Here is a 10,164-nt window from a genome sequence, read left to right as displayed (position 1 = left end):
TTTTTTTTTTTTAATTTCTATTTTTCTTTTTTGGAGATTTTTTTGTATGAACCCTCAGGAATCAAAGTGGCTGTAAAACACATGTTCACACCACAACCTCACAGTTCCAGAGGAATTTTTAAAGGCATTCCAGTATCAGAGAGGTCCGTTATTGTCCTCCTGTACTGAGGAAATCCCCCACCACCCTCCCCCAGCCTCAACCTAAGAATCCCTCCACCAGACAGCTGGAATAAAGGGTGAGGACAAGGCAGAGACAAACGTGGAGGAGAGGGAGAACAAAGGTTCGCCTGGATCTACCGAGGAAAGATGCTCCAGCAAGGGGGAAAAGACCTCCCGCCATCACCCCGGCAAACAGCAAACAGTCAAGGGGGCAGGTGGGGCATGGCTATGTGGCGGGTTTGTCAGGCTTGCTTACAGGTTTACCTCCATTCATCACCACTGGCTCACTTGTGCTTTTACTGGCCGGGACTGCCGCTTTGGGTACCGTCTCTCCGACGTCGTGCAGGGATGGCTCTCGGTACATGGCGACTGGGGATGCGAGAAGAGATGGAATAAGGTTAGTTCATTTAAAAGGCTAAATTAAAAGCCAAAACGGTTGTTCGTCAAAATGTCCTCATGTGAACATTTCGTGGTACAGGGAATGTTGGGAACCTCTGACCAACACAGTTTCCATGAGACAATCAAAAACTCATCCAAATAAGGATTGAGAAATTGGTTTTGTTTTTTTTTGTTGTTTTTTTTACCTGTATCAGTCACAATTTAAAGTAACCTCCCACTCCCAGAAGGATTTAACGGGCTGCTAGCAGGACAACGATTCCCGCCTTTTCACAATACAGGCCACTTATTGCCACTGGCCAACTTCTGCTGGCCAGAATACACATTGCCGATGACAGAAAATTATGTTTGCCATACTGTGGTCGGCCAAACAAACAACCTCCTGTCCCAAATCCCCTCTCCCATTTCCGTAAACAGTTACACCTGAGATGCTATTGTAGTCATTTTTTCAAAAAAGGCAGATACTTTGTATTGCATTTAATATGTAGGCTACTTTATGTTGTAGCTTTCAAAACATAACTACCTTCTAATGGCTTGGGCAGGAAGTGAGCGGCTGGTTTGGTTTTCTTCACTCTGTTCCCCTTCATGGCTTGACCCTCCTTATTGAGACCGAGGAACCAGGCTCGACCCGACTCCTGTTGTCTGTACAGCATGGATGAGTAGATGACATAGTAGTTCTCGAACACGGACTCTTTAAATTTGCACTCTGCTGTGAAGAGCTCCTGCAAAGACAAACACACACAAAATTCATTATTTTTGTGGAATAATGAGAGATGATCATGACAACCACGCGGGGAAATATTGATGTATTGTATTTTTTGCCTACAAATGCGGTCATCTGGCTTATTGCGTCACATACTCCTAATGTAAAGTACAGTAAAACAGCACCAGTCAAATGGATGTGTACCTGTTGTGAGGAGAAAGCGTATCATTTATGTTTGTGTATATGTCCCTAATTAACTTGGATTCATTTGAAAGGCAACTCTCACTGCTACTACGATTGTTTGGTGATCAGTCCAGCGTGTGCATTTCGCCCTAAGTCACCTGGAATAGGCTAGGGCTTGCTCGCAATCTTAATGAGGACAGGCACTGTATAAAATGGATGGATATTGGTCATTAAAGTGAATCACACTTCTTGCTTGAACCTTGATGTTTCTTTGGAATTGAATCCACAAAAGAGTTGGTTTCTTCTTAGCAACTTGTTAGCATAGCCTCATGGGCCATTGTGCAAATGATGATCGAGCTAACCGAGCGGCTCCTCCACGCCTCGACGTGGCAAAGACAAATGAATCCGAAAGGCACCACATCTCTTCTTCGCTGTCGGCCATTCATCTCCTAGCAGAAGGGTAATAAAAGTGTTTCCACATTGTCCGACCCTGCTCTGGCTAAAAATAAAGGGCCGCATCGCTGTGCGTTAATCAAGACACTTTGGGCACATCTGTTATGTGAAAGTCACAGGCTCGAGCGCGCTTGCAAACTACTTATCACGGAAAAGATAATGGATTCCAAATATTGTCAGGACACTGAAGAGATTATCATGACCGCGCTGTTGAGGAAGTTTCTTTTTTTCTTCACCTGAATTTGTGAAAAGGTTATCACTACTTGTTCTGCCCTTTTCCAAAAAGTACCTACAGTGAACCCCTCACTATTAGCGAGGGATCAAAAGCTAGCAGAAAGTAAGAGTCCAAGAATAATTGATGCGCCCCAATAAATTACAGATTGACTACCCATTCTATTATGTGGCAGTCAAGCCTTTTTAGCAAAGAAGCAAGCAAAGAAGATCATAATTTATGTGGAGACAGGATAATTACAAGAAAGTATGATACAATATTAGTGGTGTTAAGTTCCATGTAGGCTCATCAAGGGTCATCGTTTTCTTTTGGAGAATTGAAAGAGAAGGATGCCAGAAGGTTCAGACCCCTTCTGGGTGTTTGGTTCTCCAAACACCCAGTTCACTTAAATTTCCCAAAAGAGTGAAAAGTTTCCCATTTTATACAGGCCCCGGGGAGCTTGCTTGACTCATTCGGCACACACATATGCAAACACCAAAAAAACAAAAAACAAATATAAAGTATCTCTACTCTTAGTCAGGGATTGATTTTTAGTCAAATGTAGGTATTTTCTTTTGGATGAGTACCGTATTTTTCGGATTATACGTCGCTCCTGATTATAAATTGCACCAACCAAAAAATGCACAATTAAGAAGGAAAAAACATGTGTAGGTCGCACTGGAGTATAAGTCACATTTTGGGGGGAAATTTATTTGATAAAATCCAACACCAAAAACATGCATGTCATCTTTAAAGGCAATTTAAAATAAAAATAAAATAGAGAATAACAGGCTGAATAAGTGTACGGTATACTAACGTTACATGACTGACATGCCTGGTAATGTCAGTAACAACATAACATATTAAGAGTTATTCAGATAATTCTAGCATAAAGAACATGCTAACAAGTTTACCAAACTATCAGTTTCACTCAAAATCACTAAATCCAATGAAATCTTCATCCTTGGTGTCACTTTTAAACAACTCCACCAACTCGGGAGGTAGACGTTGCGCCGCTTCCTCTTCTACGTCGCTTACGTCAGACTCATCATCAATATATCAACACAGGCCGAGAGTGCCCTCTTGTGGTGTAATGTGAAAATAACATGTGAAATGACATAATCATGTGTTAATAATTTCATACATAAATCACTCCAGAGTATAAATCGCACCCCCGGCCAAACTATGAAAAAAACTGCGCCTTATAGTCCGGAAAATACGGTAAAAGAACTCATAAAATGAATCATGCTTTCAAACAGTAGCTGCGGAGAGCCTATAAGAATTTTTCACAACTTCATCTAACCGCCACTAGTTCAAAGTACTTGCTTTAATCCCTCACTTGTCTGAAAAAGGATTGGATCACAAGGACTCCTGCACCCCCGCACCCCCCACCTCCCCACCCAGTTTGTTGTTCCTGGGAGCTGACAGTCAAAGCGAGGCCATTTCACTTGACTGCGCGTCTCCTGAAAGCAGCCAGCAGCACTCAGCCTCAGTGCACGAGCATCGGGTGAGGACACAAGAGGATTCCCCCCCGACACTCACCCATCCCTCAGAGGAGATGAGGTGGCATGGCCGCAGCGTAAAAGACTGAATGATTCAAGCATACAGCACAAAGAAAAAAGCAGCATGTACAGCCATGGTGCAGCCAAGCTAGGTTTGCATCGAAAATTGACTACTGTTGAAATTAATGAAGAATTAAAGCTTGTCGATCCAGCCACTGAAATTGTGATGGGTGCTCAGGGATTGAGTACATCTTTATCTTTATAGCATCTTTAAAGTTAGTTTAGCAATCTTTATACTCCTGGGTCATATTTAGTCTGGTGTATCCGTGTGGTTAAGATTTACGGGAATATTCTGGTTGATTTGACAGTGACATTTTGGGATTAAGTTTGTTTGCGGGGATGGTCTCAGCCAGACACATTTTCAACCTTTTGGTTTATTGCTGTCATTTATTCTAGACTACTGCTGCTCGTTGTAGTCATATCTATCTTAGAAATGTGAAATAAAGAGCGCAAGGAAAAATTTTAAACACTATTTTGGTTGCCATCTCTGGATCAAAAGTTTGTGTAAATTCTTTAGCGATTACCCAATTTTTGGGAATAATTTGGTCAACTCCATTTTACACGTCTCCGGATAAGGTTTGGGTATACTATGAGCAAGTCTAGATATTTCCACGTTTTGGGGATTTGAAATAAGGTCAAGACACTCCTCTTTTTATTCTGTGGTTTAAAAAAGAAAAATATTCCTGGGATAAAGTTTCGATATACCCTGGCAGCCTGGAATTTTGAGCTGGAGAAGCTGCAAGTAAGCAGAAATAAAGTCAGAAATTTTTTGTTTCCGCCTAATGGAAGGGGGGTGGGGTTTGCTGACTGATTATCCCGATCAGGGAAGTATTTGCAATTGATGAATGGGAAGGGATTGATGTTCGCGACACTCAGGCTTTGTATGAAAAAAAAACAAACAAAAATCATTCAGGACAAGGTCAGCCAGCTCGAAATGGATTAGCCATTCAGGAGTTGGCCTGAATTGCCATCCCACCAATGCCCTGCACTTGGCTAGAAATAGGTAAGGGTTTAATCTGGACGAGATATTACCCTGTTTTGTTGAATCGTCTTTTCAATAGAAGTAGGAGGACGCATTGGGGACATAGGTTGCACGGCCGTTTTTTTTTTTTCTTGGTCGGGGGAGACTAACTGTTGAAATGTAAGGACGGAAGCGCTTTAAAACGATGAGGATGGACTAGGTTGGAGGATAACTATTTTAGGAATAAGAACGGAGGGACAGTGAGGGAAGGGTGCCCAGGTGGATGGATGATGGAAGACGGAGGATGGACAGGCAAAATACGGTAAAGTGTTATTATCCCAGGCATAAACTGAGTACAGGATTCATGTTTCATGAACCTACTGTAGGTTGTGCCCATACAGTGTTTTTGAGCTGATTGTGTTTTTTTGGGATGGACTTGCCAGGTAAATACAGAATTTAATTCAATTTAGAATTTAAGGAATTTTCCATCTGTGTGCATGCACACTGACAAGATCTTACTCTAGGACTGTAGTGCAGTGCAAAGGGACATCAGAAGGCTTCACAGTGCCTATATTCAGGGTAGTACATTTTTTCTTGGATAAACCAATCCCACGGATGAAAGACGACGTAAATCTAAATAACCTGCTGGCCTATAGAGTTAACACACGTCTCTTCGCATTCACTCGTACAAGCTGTTGTGTCGACTCGCTCGCAGCTTGGGGGAGGGGGCTCACTTTACATTTAGGAGAATACATGTTCATGCTTTAAAGCCTTTCTAAAGATCTCTCATACTTATTGATTATTTGCATGTCCTGGGGGAAGAACTTTTATAAAATGTTCCTTTCAATTCTGTCATGGAAATGGAGAAAAAAGAAAGGACGCCTGTGGAGATGAGTGGTAGTGGGGGTGGGGGGGGGGGGGGGTTATGGGAGAAAACGACAGCTATTACGCATCGGCAGGCGAGTGGAGAAGTGCGGGCTTTTCTGTCACTGTAAAAGAATCCCCATCCTTCACATACACCCACACTTTGATCCAAGTGGCTGAGAACAGCATGAACGAGACAGAAAAACAACACAAAGCCGCTGAAAGATTTGAGCTGTGGTAAATCAAAGCAACTCTCGTAGCAGCAAGGATGTACATGAGAATCCGTGTATATTCTGTAATAATATATTCAATGCGATGCTCCTTACATTGAATGCATGTATGTGTGTGTGTGTGTGTATATACCTGTATATATATATATAAGCTTTGACATAGAAAAGGCCTGTGATAGCAGTGACTAACACAAACCATTTCATGTATCTTATCCACATAACAAAATGACATCTTGGGAAATTGAGTTCAGCTGATTCCAAAGTGCAGTTGCCAAGCCAAAAACATACCGTAAATTCCAGGCTACAGACCGCACCTGATTAAGAGCCGCATGCTCAGATTTATGAATAAAAATCAATTTTGTAATTATATGCGCCGCACCGTACTATAAACCGCTGGCCAATGAGTAGGCGGGGGTTTGCTTTTGCGTCCCTGCCGCCGTGGAGCGCCTCCGGGTGAGGCCGCTGACGCGGTCCCCCGCTGAACCCCTGCAGAAAAAAACCCGCAAAATTTCTTAAGGTTAAAATAATCTCCATATTTTTATGAGCATGATAAATGCATTTGCACAACGAAATTACGCTGAAACACATAATAAGAGGCCAGACAAAGAGAGATCTTGATGTGCATTTGCGTAATTACGAGGAGAAATACTGCAGCCCACTCGGCTTTGAATAGAATAATGCAAATCATATAAATGGGAAAAGATATATGAAATTATTTCCCTTGTCAGCCGCTTAAAAATGATCATCATTGGCAGCTTTAGGCCCGATGCTGCGCGGCTCAAAACACAGGTAAAATGTGTTCTCTCGTGGCCGCTTGTTTTCAGTATGACGGGGGAGTCACCTTTTTTATTTACAGTCTGAGTGAGAGGCAAATCAAATGTCAGAGGGTCTTCGTCCATATTTATTATTTCATCTGGTCTGATGGAATTCTCCGCTATCTTTGTTTGTGTGAATGTGCGGAACGAAGCAAGTTTGTTCTCGTAATTGGGAGGGAGCTGCTGACACAACGTCGTGCGTGCCCTAATAGACAGGCTTTCCCGTTTCATGAATCTATAACACCATGACGGCCCACCTTTAAAACCTTTAAAAGCTTTGGTTGTCTTTTTACACTGGCTCAGTTCTTCTTGCCGGAGCCTCCACCTTCGCACCATCGACTCGTCTATGCCAAGATTACGGGCAGCAGCTCGATTTCCTTCTTTAACTGCCAGAGTGATCGCTTTTAGTTTAAAAGCTGCATCATATTCTTTTCGCCTGGTATTCTCCATGTTGATCAGGGTTAGAAGAAAGACTGAAATAAGGAAGTTGTGATTACCGGTAATCATACAATTTAATTGGACTCCTTTACGGTATATAGTATTTGAACATGAAAATGGTGACCTTGATTCCGATCTGTGTGTTAACCCCCCCACCCCCCCAAAAAAAGTAAAGTCAAGTCACATTTATTGATATAGCTCTTGAACTCTCAAAGGGCTACACTGACCCACGGTTGACAAATCATAACATCTACTAATCTTAACCCCCAGGAGGGCAAGTAAAAACTGGCGGGCCTCGACTGTGTGCCACACGATTTGAGGCTCAAAGCGCAAACAATTCCAGCTATACTCACTATTTATGACCCTCGTTCCACCCTAATTGCCTTCCCATTGCATGAATGTCAAGTACCGTGCAAATACAAATTGCACACTCGTTGCCTCAAGAGCAGCGTTAAAGTGAGTGAGTCGCAGCAGTCTGTGGCAGCTTGGAAAGCAGCAGGTTGTCTCCAGACACTAATTGAATGTATTACACTCATGAGCCTGCACTCACAATTATTAGTATTTAGTCGGATTTTGTACAAAAAATAATAATTAGTAGCATATAACATTTTGGAGAAATACTTAATTATTTCATTTGATCAGAATGAATAATATGAAGAGTATGGCATTGCCGCTAACATAATTAACAAGTGGCGTAAGTTAAGACAAAAAGTTGTCAACGGATGTCGATAGGAATTTGGTCGAAATCCATGATGCAACAAATCAATTAACAATTAGTGATCAATATTGATCTGCACTCTACTGTAGATTATTTTCGGAAAATAATGGAAAAAGTTGTTTTGAATGAAATTTACTTCAATTTGGTACAAAGCCTTCGTACAACAAACACGTTAACAATTACCAGTTCATCTTGATATGCAATTTCAATTACTTTCTTAACAACAACAACAACAACAAAAAAGCACAGAATAAACAAAACGGCAAGTAAATGGACTTAAGTGCACTTTGGTGTGAAGCTTTTGAAGAAACCATTTCTCAGCTATTGGTATGTTTTGGCATCATTACCGTATTGGCCCGAATATAAGACGGCCCTGATTATAAGACGACCCCCTTTTTTTCAAGACTCAAGTTTGAAAAAAGACTTTTTGAACACCAAATTAATTTTTATACAGAAAATAATTACAGTACATCTGAAACAAATGTTTATAAGAATATATTTGAGAGCAAAAGCATGTTATTTTGCCTCATTCATATCTTAATATCTGAACATTTAAATATGTAAACTAAAGTGCAATCACATTCGTAAATGAATGGCTTCAGGTTTTTGAAATGTAAATTACATCTTAACTTCTCCTCAGCTGCCGGTTAACCTGGCCGATCTTCGACCAGTTTTCTCCAGATTGTCGCTACGTTTCTCCATTTTCTGTTATCTCTTCTATTATTTTCTTCTCTTTTCTTTCTTACCGCTATTTTTTATTTTTCTTCTTTGTGCTACCGCTATTTTTATTTTTATTCTTCGTGACGGGTTCACTTTGGCCTGGGAAGTCAAGTTCAGCATTCGCTTCAATGATATCTGGCGCCATCTAGCGTCGTGAATGGGTATAATGTCTAGACCGCGAATATAAGACAACCCCCACTTTTTCAGTCTTATTTCAATGCAAAAAAACCCACCGTCTTATATTCGGGGCAATACGGTATTTACTGTTGTTGATTTGTGTGAAGTTGCGCTGTATGGATGTGGAATTCTGTCTTTCCATTTCCTTTATCATAAAATCTTCATAGGTTTTGTAAATGTACTGTACATTCTATTAAAAATATACTGTATATATTTACTGTACATGCATTTGTTCTTGATTAAGATCAAAGGGTTACTGTTCAACATGTGTCTATAAAAAAGCGTTTCAAGCTTTGCTCCACACCCTACGACCTATTTTGTCTCAGTGTATCTGGCTGTGGCATCATTGTCACATGAGGCAACTAAGTCCTGTCTGCCTGCTTTACGCTTGTGGTTTGAGAGATGTCCTCAGTGGACGAGGGAGAGTCAGCGTATGCTCCAGCTGACAGATCCAATTGTTGGCAACCCCAGCTGACAGGACTGGAAAAACAATTTTTAAAAAGGCTCAGCAAGGATATTTTGGTAGATTTGTTTGTTTGAATACGTGAATTTAATGTGTGGATTATGCCATAAGAAGATTATTTTAATGTGTGTAAAAAAGACATTCAGCAGACATGCCTGCAGCACCTGAGAGCGTAGAGGACTCCTTCAGAATTTTGTAGCCTCACTGTATATTCTTGGTGATTGTTTTTTAAATTAAATTTTTTTATTAATGTAACGAATGCCAGCTCACGAGGCCGGCCCCAATTTTTTTAAATTGGATTTTTCAGAAATCGTCATGATAAACGATGATAGATGATGCTTTTTTCTTTCATGCCAATGATATGATATTAGAGCCTAATAATTCAAATAGACTACCTACCACTTTTTAAGAGCAATTTACTTTTGATTCTCAAAATTGAAATGTTGAACAATTAATCAAATATTTGAGATAAAAACAGCCTCAGTCTCTATCCACAAAAATGGCACTTAAATATTAACACGTACTATCACATATTTGTAGTGGCAGAGCAAAATCTCTCCTTCAGATTCTCCCCTTTTTACCTGACTGCACAATGGCTCTTTGGAATGGCTCGTACTCCCTATTAAAAGTTAGCGGCATTTCTTCCAATGCTGTTTTTTTTCAACAGTGTTGAATCGCTGAATTTATTTCGCTGTAAAGCAAATAATGCTATCTATGAGGCGTTTGTATTGCAACCTGTAAGGAAATTGATGACCCTCCATGTCCCGCCATTTTTTCCTTCCCACTTGAAGAAATTGGGCATGATGGTTGTTCATACAAATGCAACATACTGGCTCGTGGAAAATACGATCATGTCCATTTTATTTATCGAACGTCAAGTCAATGTCATAATAGTCGTCACAGGCCTACAGCATGCGCTATGCAAATATTTGTTAGTCAAACGTTAATCCTCGGCAAGTGCTGGCCGTTAGATTGGTAGCCCACAGTTTTAGCCTAGCATGTAGCACATTCGACTTTCAACCGTTTTTAACAACACTCTGTGGTGTGTCAAATTTAGAAGACATTTGTTTGAGATATAGAGGGAGTTTAAGCACTTGAATTGAATCACAGC

The 10,164-nt window shown here is 40.8% G+C and overlaps 1 protein-coding gene across 3 annotated transcripts in view; it reads right to left on the bottom strand.

Moving 5' to 3' along the window:
• Positions 1–207: 207 nt before the first annotated feature.
• fgf14 (fibroblast growth factor 14) overlaps positions 208–10,164 on the bottom strand; it is a 90,764-nt gene continuing 80,807 nt past the window's right edge. For all 3 annotated transcript variants that reach the window (XM_086124369.1, XM_086124371.1, XM_086124370.1), the window contains exons 4-5: positions 1,079–1,277; positions 208–528 (exon numbers count right to left, since the gene is read on the bottom strand). In XM_086124369.1, the coding sequence (XP_085980495.1) occupies positions 386–528; positions 1,079–1,277 (342 nt within the window). In that variant the 3' untranslated portion in view covers positions 208–385. The remainder of the gene's footprint in view (positions 529–1,078; positions 1,278–10,164) is intronic.

This window comes from Hippocampus guttulatus, chromosome 11 (assembly GCF_054856545.1).
Source record: "Hippocampus guttulatus isolate MCC_2025c chromosome 11, RoL_Hgut_1.0, whole genome shotgun sequence".
NCBI lineage: Eukaryota > Metazoa > Chordata > Actinopteri > Syngnathiformes > Syngnathidae > Hippocampus > Hippocampus guttulatus.
The sequence above is the reverse complement of the archived record's forward strand: the minus strand, read 5'-3'. Positions and strand labels throughout refer to the sequence as shown.